This window comes from Chelon labrosus (assembly GCF_963514085.1).
Source record: "Chelon labrosus genome assembly, chromosome: 1".
Classification (NCBI taxonomy): domain Eukaryota; kingdom Metazoa; phylum Chordata; class Actinopteri; order Mugiliformes; family Mugilidae; genus Chelon; species Chelon labrosus.
Window position 1 is genome coordinate 24,568,073 of NC_140337.1, and position 17,556 is coordinate 24,585,628.

Sequence of the window (17,556 nt, forward strand, 5' to 3'; positions counted from 1 at the left end):
TGTATATAAATACTATATATTATATTTTAGATATATATATTATAAAATAATAATAATATTCGTGTATTATAATAATAATAATATTCGTGTAATCTACGTGTAAAGAGACACTTATGGACTACAAATCCCAGCACTTCTCGTTCATCCGTCTGTTGCTAATGACACGTCACCCTTCGTCACTACCGCACCTGCGCAGCCATCTTGGACCTTTTAGCAAGCAACGGACACACAGAGACAGAGACACAGAGAGAGAGAGACAGAAAACAGGGTTAAAATACACCATCCTGAGCGGAGTAAACGGGGGATATGTCCGCTGGAGTCGAGTCTGTGTGAAAGAATAACGGTCGAAAAGAACCAAACGACCAGTGGACAGTAACGGAGACGGACGAGTAGCCGTTGAAGTGCCTCGGGATACACGGACCTACAAGTCATCTTTTTTTTTTTTTTTTTTTTTTTTTTGCCGGACTAGGAAGGAAGAGTCTTATTCACCGACAGGAAAAACAAAAAAAAAAACACATCCTCATTGAAACCATGAATCCCGAATAGTGAGTTTTATATTTAACATAAACCGTACGTTGTGTTGTGTTCATTAAAAAAAGCCGTTATTATATATAGAGTGGTGGGGAGCTTATTGTGCCGTTAAGCTAGGTAGCTAGGTAGCTAGCTAGCTAGCTGGAGAACAGGGCGCGGACGGCTTTACGTACGTTTCAGTCTCGCGAACGTTTTCTCTGAACGTCAGCTGACAGCTCGCTCGTGCCCCAGCGTCCTTTTCACGGGACAAATAAAACGTGTGTGTGTGTGTGTACGCGATTTAAATCTAAATCTAAATTAAAAACACAAACGACCCCATTGTCCAGTCCAAAGCTACATCGTAAAGGAGCAGCATTAGCATAACAGTAACAGATGTTAGAGTTTTTATTGTCGCTCTAAGCTGCGCAGACTGTACAAACGGCTCAAAATGGGGATTAAATAAATAATAAAATGCGTTTATTTACAGGTATATACGTGTATAAAACTATATATATATATATATATATATATATATATAGCAGCTGTAAATACTCTGCACACTCACTGCAGATTGTATGTTGTTGTTCATTTAAGGGGAAAACAGTCCATGGTGGGGGGGTGGGGGTGGGAGGGGTCTTTAGAGGATGGAGGGGGGGGGGGTTGTTGTTGTTGTTGCAATGTCTGATGTTGGATGCCCCACTGATAAACACCCCAGTCTCTTTTCATTAAGAGCACAGGTGTGCGCTTGTAGGTTTTTCCGTGGGTCGTCCTGTGGTGTTATTAGTGGGGGTTGGGGGTTGGGGGTTGGGGGGGGGGGGGGGTCTTTGGGTCCTAAGGTGAAAACGAGTTACCATTCAGTAGGGTTTATACCGTCCTAATATTGTGTAGGTGTCTCCAAAACAGTTGTGACTCATCAGAGAATGGACATGGGCCTTCTGAGGGTGTCCTGTGGTGTCTGGTAACAGGATGTTGTTAGTGGGGGGGTCTTTTCGGGGAGGGATCATCCCACAGATACTTGATCAGTTTGGGATCTAGTGGATTTGGAGGCCAGGTCAACACCTTGTGCTGTTCTTCATGTTTTTGTGGCTGCATCCTGCTATGGGACGTCTGCTGAACATCAAGGAGTGTCATTGTTATGGGGTGGGGGGGTGCCTGGTCTGGTCTGGTCTAGGTGGGTGCTAAATGTCTAAGTAACGTCCACACCAATGAATGCCAGGTCCTTCTTCTGGGTGGTCATAATGTTATGCTGGATTGCTGGTTTTCTAGTGCCACTTTTCGATCCCGGCGTCTCTCTGACGTCGTCGTCGTGGCTAACGTTAGATGATCCGTCCGGCAGCAGGTGTTTGACGTCCGACCCTGCATCCCTGAAACGAGAACACACTCGCCTGTCACCCAATCCTCCCCCCCCCCCCCCTCTTTTGCTGAAACACACACCGACGCAGCCTCAGCCCTCCTGGAGTCCTGCCTGCCGCTGAAGTTTCCCCCCCTCTGAATCCTGAACGCTCGGCTGACGCCTCCGCACCCTGAGCAGACGGCTTCCCCCTGGATGTTTGCTCCGGTCTTGTCTCCAGTCAGCGACGTTTAAAATACACGTTTACTGACGCTGAACGGAGCAAGTGAGCGTCACTAAGCCGGTTTACGCTGCTGTGTTTCTTCCTCTGGCCTTTTGCTTGTAGGTTCACCTGGGGAATCCATCTCAAACGGGGGTACTACAAAAACTAAAGCATGACTAGGAACGATTGTTCAATACATCACACATTCCTCAAGTGCTTCCTGGGAGATCTGCTTTTTTGTCGCCTGCATCGCTGCATCTGAACCTCACATGCTCAAGTCAAACTGGGGGAGTCCCGTATCCCCATCCCGTCCCCCGTCCCGTCCTTTGCTCGCCATCTGTCTCGTCTCACTTGTTCGTCTGCTCCTCAGGTTTCGTTTCGTCGTCGTCACTGACCTCTGGTGGCGTTAGTCGAGCACTACGGCGTCGTGTGTCGCCTTAATCGACAACAACCGCTTTATCGTTTTAGTAGAAAGTAGAAGAGCAGAGCTGAGCTGACATGACGACTGACTGGTTTGTCACCAAGAGACGTGGTGTGGCTCCCGTTACTCCTCCAGTTTAAACCTTCCATTAAACCCACTGGTGGGTTTGAAGCTCCACAGTGTGATGACTCCATTAGTCGCCATCTTGGCTCTGGCAGCTCTCGTCCTTCTTGTCAAAAACTGTCCTTCTGTGCCAAATCATTCTCATAATTTTTTTCTCATAAAAAGTCCAGATACTTTATCAGGCCTTGAGCTGATCATGGTCTGTGGACTGGGGCTGAACGATTAATTGCATCTGCGATAATTAGAGATCCTCCGATCAGCATTTTTGGGGCCGATCACCGATCACCGATCACCAAGATCATAGAATGGCAGGGGAATGGGATTATTTTATCTATAATCTAGCAGAGTTTGCACCATTTGTAGAAATGAAACTAACTATGAACTACATGTATTGGGAAAAAAAAAACTCTACAACGTTTAACCTTTATCCTCTACAACGGATAGAGGTCGTTCGTCGAGGCAAATGAATTCCATGACTCTGAACGTGATGTCTTTACTATCCCTGCCGTGTGGTTCGCGTCGTTTAAATGTATCGCTCACAGTCGGCTGATTGAGGGAGGAGGATGTTGTTGGCTCCGGCTCAGGGGCGGAGTGGGGCACTGAAATCCACCGGGAAAATTCTGCCCGCACCGCCTCAATTTGTGATAATAGGGGAGTATGTGGGAGTATTTGGGCCGACCGGGAAAAGTCCCGATTGCCACTCCGCCCCTGCTTCGGCTGGTTTAGTTTCTCATACTTGGCATATTCAGTTGTACGATGGCGTGTTCTAAGATGCCTAATCATATTTGGTGTTAAAATGCCGTGGCTCGCTTCCACCTCGAGGGATTTCAGCAAGACATACGTTACAAATGGCTAGTCTTACGTCTTTATCGGACACTTTGAAAAACTTCCAGACGGGAGAACTCATGTTGCCACTGGCTAGCTCCGCTGTTGTGTGCCTGTGTGCGCCGCGCATGCAGGTGTGAAAAAGTCGCGTGAGTTTTACATCACGTGATCGGCTTTTTTTGATCGGCGCTTTTGGGGTTCGCCGGTCAAGCTATTTTTAGCCAGTATCGGCCGTTCGTGATCGGTGGCCGATCAGTCGGAGCATCACTAGCGATAACATCGCGATATGATAAAACGCGATTTTCTAACCGCAATTTGCGCGATTACAAGGTGGTCACGTGACGCGAGCGACGGACGCGGATGATGAGCTTCTGACCTGGACGATGTCGTCTCTGAGCGGCTTGTTTACCTGTAATCTGCTACCGCTAGTTTTTTTTTTTTTTGCAACGTGGCTGAATATTTGTCCGACTCTGAGGTTGTGGACGAACCACAGCAGCAACATATTACAGGTAAAGAAGTCGCGGGGTCAGAAGACATCATCTCCTCTCCCGCTGTACACGCTGATCTAATTATCTCCTGAACAAGTGCAAATGAAACTAAAGTGATATTGGTGAGTAAATGATGGTATTTTATGCTGGAAATAAGGTCCAGGTTGTAAAAAAACAGTAGTTTCCCTTTAAATGCACAATGACAAAGCCACAGATGTTTCTGTAGTGAGCTGTTAAATAAAAAATATCATTTTATTTCAAGTCGTACATCTTTTAATTTAATTCTAACAAACAGGCCGAGCCTGTGGGAAAGAACATTTTACACTTTATCTAATGTGTCTGATATTGTGTTGTTCATATTTAAGTCATTCATTGTGTTTTGTTGGAAAAAAAGAGGATAAAATAAAAAATCGCAGATTAAATCGCAATATTGGGGAAAAAAATCGCAGTTAGATTATTTTCCCCAGTCGTTCAGCCCTACTGTGGACTGCTTGTTTTTTTTTAGTAAATTGTAAAGTGACCAGATGTCCAGATGTCCCGACGTCCTGCAGCACCATGCCCACGTCAACACAAGCCTCAGAACGTATAAACAAGGCCCCCGGTTGCGACATCGCTGTTGCGTCCAGCGTTGTTTGCGTGACGTTGTAATTTGATTTGAGTGTGAAGATGTGATGCGTGTCAGGTCTCGGTTTACTTCTGGCACGAGAATAGACCTGGCGTTGGGAAATCCTCCCTGTGTGTGTGTGTGTGTGTGTGTGTGTGTGTGTGTGTGTGTGTGTGTGTGTGTGTGTGTGTGTGTGTGTGTGTGAGTGTCAGGTTCATGTGATGTTTTCCTCTCGGTGACTGGACGGACGGCGAGGTGGGCTGAGTTGTTGAATCAGACCCTGATACAACAACTCTACTGAACACTAGAGGAGTTACAGCTTCTTCTGTTTGTCAGTTTATTTCAGTCTGGTCTCATGTTGTTGATTGTAATGATTGGTTTATAGTTGGGACGTCCCGGTCGAGGTTTTACTTGTTCAGTTTAAATGGTACAAACAAGTTACCACTCAGTAATACCGGAAAACAGATCAGGCATAACATTATGACCACCTTCCTAATATAGTGTAGGCCTCCAGAACAGTTGGGACTCATCAGAGAATGGACATGGACCTTCTGAGGGTGTCCTGTTGTTAGTGGGGGGGGGGGGGGTCCTTTGAGGGGAGGGGCCTCTGTGGATCATCCCACAGATACTTGATCAGTTTAGGATCTAGTGAATTTGGAGGCCAGGTCAACACCTTGTGCTGCTCTTCATGTTTTTTTGAGATGCATCCTGCTATGGGACGTCTGCTGCCATCAAGGAGTGTCATTGCTATAGGGTTGGGGGGGGGGGGGGGGGGCCTGGTCTGGTCTGGTCTAGGTGGGTGGTACATGTCCCAGCAGAACATTGAATTGTCAGAAGATGGTTTAAATGTTATTTAATCCTCCTGTCAGTGGGTTTTAATGTCATGGCTTCTGTACCATGTAGCTTCCTTCTCCAACAACGTTTCGTAGCATTAAGTGACTCTGTTGCCCTTGGTGACGTGTTCTTTTATTACCATGAACACACACTGTAATATGTAATATACATGAATGTATTTATACTCACTGTAACGTGCTGCTGAAAACAGTCCTCCTCAGCAAACGTGCTGTTTCCACCTGTTAGAGTTGTGTTAGTGAGCACGGAGCTAAAACTGAAACGCTTCAAACCAACTCTTTATGTTTCAGTGACTATCTGTTCAAGCTCCTGCTCATCGGAGACTCTGGCGTAGGGAAGTCCTGTCTGCTGCTGCGCTTTGCCGTAAGTAGTTCTTCTTCTCTCTCTTCGTTACTCAGTTAATGTCTTTGCTCCAGTTTTATCTCTGGTCTCGTCCTGACCACGTCTTGTTCTGCCGTCCCTCTGTCTCCTCCTCCTCCTCCTGTCCTCTGCAGGACGACACCTACACAGAGAGCTACATCAGCACCATCGGAGTGGACTTTAAGATCCGCACCATCGAGCTGGATGGAAAGACCATCAAACTGCAGATTGTGAGTCCACCGCGCGCGTCTGGGATCCAGTCAGTGTTAACAAGACGCATGAAAGGCTTGTTTAGCGGTGTAGGTGTACGCAGACCACAAGAGCTGTGATTGGTCCGCTTGGTAGCAGCGTGTTTCCTGCTTTAGCATTTCCAGCTGCTTCTCCATCTCCGATCTTTAAATTGATTGTTTTCGATCGATAAAGACGCATAGAAACATTTGTACGACTCGTCTTCGGCGAAATTTTGGCAAAAACTTTCAGTCGCCGTTGTTGAAAGTGAAGCAGGTACAGGTACAGACGGTGCTGGCTGTAGTGGGGCGCACACAAAGGAGCGCCCCCGAAGTGACGGTGCAGGAAGTGGAAACAAAAATGAACCGACTAGCGTTTGGGTGGAGCTGTTACAGAGCGAGACAGACTGACGAGGCACACAGGTATAAATGACGCCACCCAAACGCTAGTCGGCGCTGTAAATTGAGGAGATACTAAAGAGGAAACACGCTGCTACCAAACGAACCAATCACAGCTCTTGTTGGTCTGCGTCGCTGTGCCACGTAGTTACATTTCTGGGGAGGTGGACGTTGGTCTACGTAGGTTCTGCAGTGTCGTCGTAGCAACGCCATCAAATTGATGTAGAAGCCTAAACCGTCTTTTTATTCACAGGGAGAAAAACAACAGAAAAATCCAGATTGTGTTTCCTTTGTTTCCCCAGAAATCATAGAGTTGATAAAGCGTGTGGAATCTGATGTTTAAGAATAATCTTAAAAGCGCCAAAGTGAACGTTGCCCACTATTAAGTCTTGCTCAGTCAAATATGCTTGGTATGTAGACCTCCTCCTCCTCCTCCTCCTCCTCCTCCGCTTTATCTTGGTACGTTCTCATCGAGTATATTTAAAGTCCAGATAGATTTTTAGTTTTCTTTCTAGCACCGTCTCATTCAGGTACATGTGGCTTCGCAGGTGTTTGTTAATTAAATGGTCGTAAATGTTGTTAATTAGTTAAATGGTTCATTTAAGCCACAGACACAGAATGACGTGTTTTAAAGAGCAAGAGCCAAGAAAACTGTACTGTGGACAAGATTGTGTTTAATGATTAATGTTTTTAGGACTTGTTGGTCGGCTGGCAGTTAACGGTCATATTCATCTGCCAGATATTTAAAAATAACTCTTCACAGATTGAATTAGCAGGAACCAGCACCTATCAGTGTGATCTAGTGACTAATCACAGCTCATCTGGTTAAATGTGATATAAATGTCAAATTGAGGCACTTGGTAAAAAGGTTGCATCAGAGTCCTTGTCATTTAGTTGAGTTGGTTTCTAATAACTTCTTCTTTTCCGTCTCTTTCTGTGTCTTGACGTAGTGGGACACTGCAGGTCAGGAGAGGTTTCGCACCATCACCTCCAGCTACTACCGTGGAGCCCACGGCATCATAGTTGTATATGACGTGACGGATCAGGTGAGTCTGCGCTCTGAGTGGAGAAGCCCCGAGTAGATGAATGATTAGTAGAGTGAAGAGTTTAACTTTGTGTGACTGTTTCCTCAAACTGAGTGTTGAACTCCTTCCTTGTTGCCCAGGAATCCTACAACAACGTGAAGCAGTGGCTGCAGGAAATCGACCGCTACGCCAGCGAAAACGTCAACAAGCTCCTGGTGGGAAACAAGTGTGACCTGACCACCAAGAAGGTCGTCGACTACACAACGGCAAAGGTACGGACACTTCCTGTTTTTGAGGTCGATACTATGAATTAGTAATAACCACAACTAGGGATGGGCGATACGGACTAAAACATTTATCCCGATAATTTCTGGTATTTATCACGGTAATGATAAAAATGACGATAAATAAACACCAATTCAGCCTAATCTTTTTGACCATAATGCATCGGCAAGTTTTATCTAAGTTGTTTTTTTATGTTGTAATTTGCTGCTCCGCATCAGACTTTTTAACCCCTTCATGCCTTGTGTCGCGAATTCGCGACGCACTGTTTCCGTTCAGACTGCAGCCGAAATAACGCACGTAATACTCCAATGTCGGTTTGTGCACATTCAAAAAACTCCTAGGAACCTTTTGCAAGCACGAGTTTCTCGTAGGACCGACCAGAGTGGTAAGCAAAAATACAAATATTTAATTTCTTTATATAATTGAAAAATCAATTCAGGCGTTGAGTTAAAACCAGTTCCAGATAACGGAGGTGGAGCCTCGTCTAGGAACGAGCTCCTCGCTGCCCGGCGTATCTGCTCCGCCTTCCGCCATTGTCAATTTGTCAATATTCCACACGTGTTGGGCTGCGAGTGTGTCGCGCACATATATACGTCATCTATGGGAATTTATCGTTTTTATCGCGGGACGACATATTCTTACCGTGGGGAATGTTTTTGACGATATATCGTAAACGATGAAATATCGCACATCCCTATCCACAACAAACAAATATATATGTAGAACTTTTTTCTCGCGTGGCGTCCGACAACTATTCTGTGATTGGTCAGAAATCGGAAGTGGGTGTGGTTACAGTGGAGAAGCAGGAAATGCTAGCGGCCACTCTGTTAGCTCTCAGATGCTAATATGCGCAGTTACACCGCTAATCTCTCTTGGCTGGAGATCGTCATACTGTGTGTTGGTTCACGCTGAGTGAACGGCGTGATCCGACGGACGCGGTCGTCATAGCGACTGGCCGACATTCGAAAATAATAAGAAAAGTGCCTCCTCTCGTCATCCGTCTCCCGCATCTCTCTGCAATGCTTATCTTTAGGACACCCCTATGAGGACATCCTCGGAGTTCGGCACTTGAGTTTCTCGTGAAGTATAAATTATCTGGTGGCCAAAAAGAAATTTGTTCTTGTTCTTGCTCACCTCAAGAACAAGAACAAATTTCTTGCTTCTCGTGGAGTTCGTACCAAGCTTTAAGGCTCGTTTACTTGTGTCCTCGTCAGTCTGGCTCGCTCTGTAACAACTCCACCCAAACACTAGTCGGCGCTGCTGTGTCTTTTTTTTTTTTGCCAGTCGGGTTAATTTTTGTCTCTACTTCCTGCTTCCTGGGTCTGTGCTGTCGCCATAGCAACAGTTTCCACTAACAGTCGTCTCACCTCTCTCTCTGTCTCCTGGCAGGAGTTTGCCGACTCCCTGGCCATCCCCTTCCTGGAGACGAGCGCCAAGAACGCCACCAACGTAGAGCAGGCCTTCATGACCATGGCGGCCGAGATCAAGAAGCGGATGGGTCCCGGGGCGACGGCCGGCGGCGACAAGCCCAACTTGAAAATCGAGAGCACCCCCGTCAGGCAGTCCGGTGGGGGCTGCTGTTAAAGGACACCCCTCCCGATCTTCCTCCTCCTCCACCTCCTCCTCCTCCATTTCCATTCAGATCTACCTTTCTAGTCCTCCGCCCCCCTTCCCTCCCCCTCCTCTCCATTTACTCACCCGATCATTCATCTTTAACACCCGGTAACCCGCCACCAGAGTCTCATCCTGGGCCTGGACATCACAGGATGGAAAAAAAAAAAACATAAACAGACACTGAGACAACTTTTCTTTTTGTTTTTTTGCCCGAGAGGACGCAAGGGGGGGGGACGCTTGGTATCGACTGAGGTTGAGTTTAGATACCGGTGAGATTATTATCTTCTTCACACACAGAGACACTGTAACGGGGTTTGCATGGGTTAAAGAGATTTTCAAACACGTTTCTCCTCCTCAAGCTGTGTCCGTCTTATGCCTGACCCCCCTCCCCTCCCCTCCCCTCCCCTCCCCTCCCCTCCCCTCCCCCAAAACCCCTCACTCCTCCATCCATCCATCCCACCCAGCCCAAACATTCACATGAACTGTAGAAGCTCTGTACACACACACACACACACACACACACACACACACACACAAAAACTGATTTATGTCACGTTAGCATCCAAAACAGCTGTACAGACATTAGCCGTGAAAAAAACAAGCCCCTCCCCCTCCTTCCATCCTGCCGCTACACATTTTATTTCTCTTTTCCGTCTGATCACATCTTTAAGACTCCTCACGCCGGCCGATTTGTTTTTTTTGTAGATTAGATTTTAGCCCTTTAATCCGGGGTTAGAAGTTTATTTTTTTTTTCTCTTTTAGTTAAGTCAAAGCATCCTGGTGCCTTTAGTGCCTGGTCAAATCAAGATTTATTTGCAGTCTCGCAAAACAAGGTAGCAGCGATTTAAAAGAGTTTAACTCAAGGGACGCGGCCGTTCTCTTTCTCTTTCGGTGCTAATTAACACACGAAACGTCACCAAATGTTTGACTTTGCTAAAGCTTTGTGCGCGTAAACCTTGACGCTGATTCTATTTAAATAAATCGGTTCGACCAAAGCGCCTCAGTCTGCACCGAGAGTAACACGCAGGGACGCGAAGGGATTCCCTGAACCGATGCCTTGATCGACAAGACCGGGGTCAGAGCTGGGAGGGGTGGAGGTGTGGTGGTTACCAGAGCTGTAATGTGTGGTTTCTGTTTTTTATTTAATTCCGACAAACTGCTGTAACGTTGAGCAAAGAGACTTCCTTCCCGGGATGACACTAAAAAAAAAAATGTTCCCGTCAATATTCCGCGTTAATCTCACGGCTGGCGTTTTTATTCCCGTGCTCTGACGGAGGCGACGTGTACAGAGTTCATGATCGGTGCATGGCAGTAGACGCAGGATGTCGTTTCACTCTTGCTTGTTTGTTTTTTTTGCGGATGAAGCTGGGGTAGGGGGGGGATCTGGTGTGGGAGGGAGGGATAGTTTGGGATAGTTGGTTCACCCCTTTTCTTTTACCCCTCCCCCCTGAGCGTTCCTGGTTCCTCATGAGATACTTAAGTGTTCCAGTATGTGCCTCTTTGTCTTTGTGCCTCTTTTTATTTCTGTTTTATCAAGGTCTATTTAAAAAAACAACAACACGACAACAAAACAAAGGTTACATGATGAGTAGTATACACCGATCAGCCACAACATTATGACCACTGACAGGAGAAGTGAAGAACATTTAAACCATCTTGTGACCGTTCAGTGTTCTGCTGGGAAACGTTTAGACCTGGCATTCATTCATTAGTGTGGATGTTACTTAGACATGTAGCACCCACCTAGACCAGACCAGGCACCCCCCCACCCCCCGTCCCATAGCAATGACACTCCTTGATGGCAGCAGGATGCAGCCTGACACAGACACACAAACAAAAACACTTTAAGAACAACATGAAGATCAGCTCAAGGTGTTGACCTGGCCTCCAAATTCACTAAAAACTGATCAAGTATCTGTGGGATGATCCACAGAGACACCCCCTCCCCCCCCCCCACTAACAGACACCACAGGACGTCCTCAGAAGACCCATGTTCATTCTCTGATCTGTTTCGGAGACCTACGCAATATCAGGAAGGTGGTCATAATGCTACGCCTGATCGGTGTGTGTACATATATATATGTATATGTATTTAAGGCCTCGTTGCCGAACCAAAAAAAAAAAAAAAGAGAAAACCCATTGCTCTTCATCGTAAGCTTTCAAGTAGCTCTCTGCAGTTTGAAGACAGTTCTCGAAGGAACACCTTAATGACGACCGAGCAGACGCCGCCGCCGCCGCCCGCCGATGAAGACGACGACGAGACGCGATAGGTTTTTAGGTCAGAGCGCATTTTTACTCGGTGGTAGTTCAGCTTCCAGTAGTTCTGCTAATAGTTGGTGTAATAGTGGCGTCGGGGGGTCAGGGGAGGTGTGTGTGAGTGTGTGTGTGTGTGTGTGTGTGTTAGCTGGTGGTTTTATTTCCAGGGCGACCGAAAGGAATGTGAAGAAAAGATCATCCTGCTCCCGTTAATGCCGGGGCCTCCACCCAGCAGTGAAACTTAATCACTCTGAGGCGGCGGCTCTGTTTGACAATAGTAGCGCTGGCATCGTTGTGGAAAGCTCGTCGTTGTCGTCGTCTTCATGGGGGCGTTAGAAGAGGTCCAGGGACTGACTGGTCTAGGTTTTTGCCGCCGACCGGATATGAACTCCCAGCTCTCCCCGACGGCGGCGGCGACGACGACGACGCAACACGACGAGTCCCTCAAACCCCAGTCTCTGCTCCCAGTGGTCCCGGTTCCCCTCTACCGCAGGAAGGAACCCGGCAGAACTCGGAGCTGTACATTTTGCAGGAACCTGACATTGTAAAGGGTTGAAGGTTACAGGAGAGAGGAGGAGGGGGCTGTCATGTGTAACATTCCTGAGCTTCTTGGACCCTCGTTGTCATCACACCACGTCCCACTTCAGTAGATGCAGAACAAGCAAATCATTTAACACACAAACACACTGAATGTTTTATTTTATATTATTTTATTTCTTCGCTTCTTTTTAAACACTTCTTTCTGTTCCTACTAATTTTTTTTTTTTTTTTTTAAAGTATTCTCTGGATACTTGTGCTTTGTTGTCACGAGTCGACAGCGGACGGTCTAATGAAGGTGGGGTTAAACACATGTAGGGGTTTTTGTTTCTGAATGTTCTCCGACGAAACGATGATCGACGTTTACTTTTCATTTTTTTTTTTTGTCTCCTTTTCGGTTTAAAGGTGGTGTTTTCCCTTTTTGTCATTTATGCGCACTTGTTCAGTGGCTTTTAATTAATGACACTCATTAGATGGGGTTTATTAATAGTAATGATAATAATAATAAGAAGAAGAATTAAAAAGAAAAAAAGCATTGGGCTGGAGCTTGCCTGTCACTTTCTGTCTTTTTTTTTTTTTTTTTTGGCTTGTTTCTCATTTCAGTTTGATCATGTTTTTTTTTTTTTCTGTACATATTATAAATATATATATATAATAAAATGATGCAAAAGATCAACGTCACCTGGAGAGCTGCTCTGGTGTTTGTTATTACCATTATTGCACAGTGCACAGTGCACAGATACGATTGAGAGATATGCATTGGTAGCTTGTGACTAGTCTTGAGAGTAAAGCTGGTTTCCGGTAACGGGTTGAGGCGTAGGTGTGATAAAGTTGCTGACAGAACAATGAGTTGGTAGATTTACCAGATATGACTTGAAACAGCTAGAGCCAGTTACGTAAGCAGAGAGTGAGCACAGGAAGCATAGACTGTATATAAATATGGACGGCGGAACTGCTCCTTTAAAGTGAAGCTAAAGCAAGCAGAGCTCCCCCTGGTGGCTGGCTGCAGTGTAGGTCATAAGCTCCACCCACTCCATGTTAGTGGGCGGGGCTTGGGTCGAACTAAAACACAAATAAACGTCATATACATTTTTTTTCAAGGATGGTTTCTTTCATTTTAGGTAGTTAAAATAATGTTGATGAGTCTTCAAGTGTAAATTATTTAGATAAGTTTAGTTTTAGCTATTTGACGCTATAGAAACAGGATGTGACAACCAGTTGCCATGCCAACCACTCAGTAAAGCGGTTCCACGGAGCCGTGAGAATTGTAAAAGGAAAAATAAATAGGTACAGTGTATAATCCAACATTTCCTTGTAACTGGTGGAGGTAGAGCAGAGCGTAGCATTAATTAAACGAAAATGCGAGTGAGTCTGGAGGAAATGTGGGCGGGGCATATATAATATCATGGCTCCATATGACTCCACTCTCGGACCATACTGATCAGACTCTGGATCCAAAGTCACAAGATGGCGCCGCCTGTATCCACGGGAAAATAGAGTCAGTTTGACCAATGAGAGGAAGTGGGGACGTGTAGTCCATATTTATATACAGTCTATACTTAATACGTATGTTTCCTGAAGGCGACTCATGATTCCAAACAAACTTTCCCTACATGTGCACTTTTACTTTAAAAACAGTGTTTTTTATGTATTTTTTTTTTAAGTTCAAGATCAAAATCTGAGTTTTTGGTTTCAAATCATCTTCGTTTTCATGTCTTCAAAATGTAATTCCTGCAGCTGACAAAATTTAAATGCAACCGGACAAAGTGAACATGCTTGCTCGCGAGGTCAAAGAGGTTTTTATCGTCAATTCAACCACATATAGCAGGTGCAGCACTTAGATGAGATGAGAGGACGTTCCTGCAGGACAACAGAGCTACATGAAGACTAAGTACAATACAACGCTCATGCAAACAAACAGTTATAGTTTATTTATATGTGATGTGCAAATAATCTGGTGAAGAATTGGAAAGAAGCCTCTGAAAATCTTTATGAAACTGATGCTCAGTTAAATAAATAGATCAGTCAGTTCCAGGGGAAATCAAACATTTGGAATCTGTGAAGTAACTGTGTCGGCTCAGCGAAGAAAAGCTTGACAGGAAAACGGAAGCGTAAAAGATACAGTCTGAGCCAAGTGGTCCACGATGACACTGGGGGGAGGACAGCAGGAGTCTACCTAGATAAATCAAGAAATAATTGGAAAGGGAAAAACGCCCCGGGGCCGCGTCGGATTTGGAGTCCCCTCACGGAGACGGGGATTCGCTGCCAGACACGTCGTGGACTCAAACACCCCACCAGCACTTCATTTACATAAACACCGGTTGTGTGAGTCGTGCCAAGGCAGCTGGAGGCAGGGAAGTTCCCGTGATCCCAATGTAGAAAAGTTTCATTGTTGTTTAACCCCCAAATAGTAATCCATAAAAATATAACACAGTCTAGACTGAGTTAGGTATGTAATTGTCAGTTATGTTTTATGTCCTAATGTTTTTAAGTATAAAAAAGCATCGATGAAGGTTAGAGATCAGTGGGCGCTGACGAAACAAAAATAAAAAGGGAATTTAAAGTCTTTGTCTTTAAATTTAGAGGCTGCACCACAAACATTAATTTGGTGTTCTCTGGACTTGACAGCTCTACGAGCCGTCATTAATCAAAATGGGAAGTGTAGTTGCCGTTGTTATATGTTTTAAATCGGTTTGGGCTTTTACACATTTGTAAAGAAAGACCACTACATCTTCAATGAGGTTGGAGTGTGTTCCTGTACTACAGGACAATTTAGAATCATCAATGAACCCAACCAGCATGTCTTTGGACGGTGGGAGGAAGCTGGAGTACCTGGAGAGAACCCACGCAGTCGTCCAGTGGATTCAAACCCAGAACCTTCTTGCGGTGAGGCCTCAGTGCTAACCACCACACCACTGTGTCGCCCACCGTAGATGCTACAGACCCTTAAAGTGTGTTGTGTGCTTTACTCAGTACCGTGTGTTGCCACAGTGTGTCATCGTCCGTCCACCTTTTCTTTTCTTTGTAGTTTTACAGCAGACGTCAGCAGAACCGAGTTCCCTCAGTGAAAAACGTCCTCAGATCTTAACACAATAATGTACTTATAGTAGATTGGAAATCAAAGAGATTCAAATAAAACATGGAGGTCTACTGATCTGACACCGGTATAGTGTCTTCTTTAGCTCTGGATGGCGAATAACGCCAACGGAGTCCCATGGAGTCTCCAAAAGCTAGTCGGTGCCCAGGCACGTGCATGTTAAAATGGTTCACGGCAGAAATAGACATGCTGGTACGAAAAAGATATAAGGAGCTGAAGTTTTATATAAGTCACCAGTTTGGCTAAAGTTATGCATAATTAAAGGAACGGCTCAGATGGACTTCAACCAGAGGGGACCAACTGTAAGGACCACTTTCTAGCTGCAGAGGCTCATCATGTCTCACCCATTTTCTTTTGTTTTACTTTATTGAAGTAAACCCTTTTCAAGTCATGTGTGTCCACTTTATGTTGCGGCCCTTGAGCCGGGCAGCTTTGACGTAAGCCAACCACCAGAGGAAGATGTTTTGAGGCTACGAGGACGTGGTTTTAGTTTAGTCCGAGTACTCCGGCTTCGTCCCACCGTCCGAAGGCATGCTTGTTAGCGGTTCCAGGAAAATTAATGAATGTCTGAATAGGTCAGGGTAGGCTGAACTGGGGGGGTCCTAATCAGATCTAGTTCACACTAATCCTCATGGTGGGGTTGGACAATAAGATGCACCACATCTTACTGTTGTAGGTGCAGATTGAGGAGGTCCTGGACAAACACCAGGTTTGGTTAGAGGAGGTTTCCTCATCAGTTGAAGGGGGTGGTTATGGTGTGCAGCTCTTCTGATGACTAAGCTGTTGTTCCTCAGTCCTGTCTCTCTCTCTCTCTCTCTCTCTTTCTCCCGGGCAGGTTGGCATGTTGCTGCTGGTGACCTTGAGTTATTTATAGCACATCGGGTGGTGGGGGGGCGCTGCAAACTGGGGGCAAGGCTTAGGGACACTCGGTGGAGTATCACGGAGTACAAGCTGTCAGAGGTAGAGGTGGAGGCCTACCTCTAGCTACATGCAAACAAAGCCTTGTTACTGTAATAATGGTGCTTTGTTCTTTATGAATAATCAAGGATGGATTAACGACTGCATCCACTACTGTCTGTGCACATGTATTTACAGTATCTGGTTTTATCCATTGAGTCCTATTTACAATAAAGCTTGATTTGATTTCATAAATTTTGGTTGGGATTAATAAAGTATCTATCTATCTATCTATCTATCTATCTATCTATCTATCTATCTATCTATCTATCTATGTGCAGTTTCTGCACAGTGCTGCCACCTGCTGTTTAGTTCTGGTTCTCGGTTGTTGTGTTATGTCTCTCACTAAACCAGCGCGACCCCTTGTGGAATAAACAGGAACAGCAGTTACTTTTATTTAAAAATAGCAGTTAACGTCTTTTATGTAATTTGTTTTTTGCACTTTGCAAATTCAGATTGGAGTCTCAGAGGTGTTTTTTTAAAAACCTTATTTATTTTATTATTATTATTTTTTTTCAATAATGGCGATTTGTTAACAGATTCTCAGGGGAACGCCCCTTCTTGGAGGGAAAAACACTACTGCCCCGCCCCCATGCGGTGCACGTACGCTAACAATGAAGTCCGCTCACAGTTGCCGGACAGTTGTTGTGCCATAGGATGGAATAACCGACGAGGAGACGAGCCTGAGCTTTGTTTTTACAGACTCCCGCCCTAAATAGAGAAAAAACCCAAAGAGGAGAAGATTCTGGGGCAAACAAAGGACAGCCGTCCAAACACACACGTGTTTTGCAGCAAACGCTTCATCGTCAGGTAAACTCTAGTAAATGCGAGATATATTAACCGTCCTGTTATGCTGTCTTGCCAGGAACAGCAATTATGTTCCTGAGTCAGTTTGTTTAATTAAGTATAAATGTCAGAAATAATAATAATAAAAAATAGGAATAAATATTGTTTATCAATTAACAATTAACTGCATTACCAACCATTTCAGTTAATTGTAGTGTTTCTTTTGGCAGTAATTCTTACTTTTACACAATTGTTCTAAAGATTTCACAAGGGTCTACCCAGGATTCAGAGTTAGCTTTAGCTAAAGTTAGCTAGCTTTGGATTAGATTTATGTTATATAGCCTTAACCTCAAAACGTACTTACAGCCCAAAAACTGTAAATCTAATATAGCTAACGTTCAATCACGAGCTTTGGCTAATTAAGGATGTTATTGTTCTTCACCTCCCACATGGCAGCATTACTGACCCATCCAGATCAAAAGTACAGGTAAACATCGCCAAAGTCCAGCTCTGTCAGGGTCCTTGCCTCTTTCAGATATCAAAATACCAGGGCAGGTGCTAAATATGGATCGCAGGTGCCCAACACTTGCAGTTTGTCTTTGTTTAATAGCTGTTCTTCAGTTGAGATGTGATCTGA

General features: G+C 45.1%; 1 protein-coding gene across 1 annotated transcript; it reads left to right on the forward strand.

Annotated features, from left to right (window-relative positions):
- The first annotated feature begins 209 nt into the window (after positions 1 to 209).
- rab1ba (zRAB1B, member RAS oncogene family a) lies at positions 210 to 12,760 on the forward strand. Its single transcript, XM_084542767.1, has 6 exons — positions 210 to 545; positions 5,667 to 5,739; positions 5,871 to 5,966; positions 7,313 to 7,408; positions 7,528 to 7,659; positions 9,062 to 12,760. The coding sequence occupies exons 1-6, from the start codon at positions 532 to 534 to the stop codon at positions 9,254 to 9,256; spliced, it is 606 nt and encodes a 201-aa protein (XP_084398893.1). The 5' UTR covers positions 210 to 531; the 3' UTR covers positions 9,257 to 12,760.
- The last annotated feature ends 4,796 nt before the right edge of the window (positions 12,761 to 17,556 follow it).

Bases quoted from the DNA above. Each gene is read 5' to 3' on its own strand.
- rab1ba (XM_084542767.1), top strand. The intron at 7,409-7,527 runs GTGAGTCTGCGC...CTTGTTGCCCAG, and splicing joins TATATGACGTGACGGATCAG to GAATCCTACAACAACGTGAA. The intron at 7,660-9,061 runs GTACGGACACTT...GTCTCCTGGCAG, and splicing joins TCGACTACACAACGGCAAAG to GAGTTTGCCGACTCCCTGGC.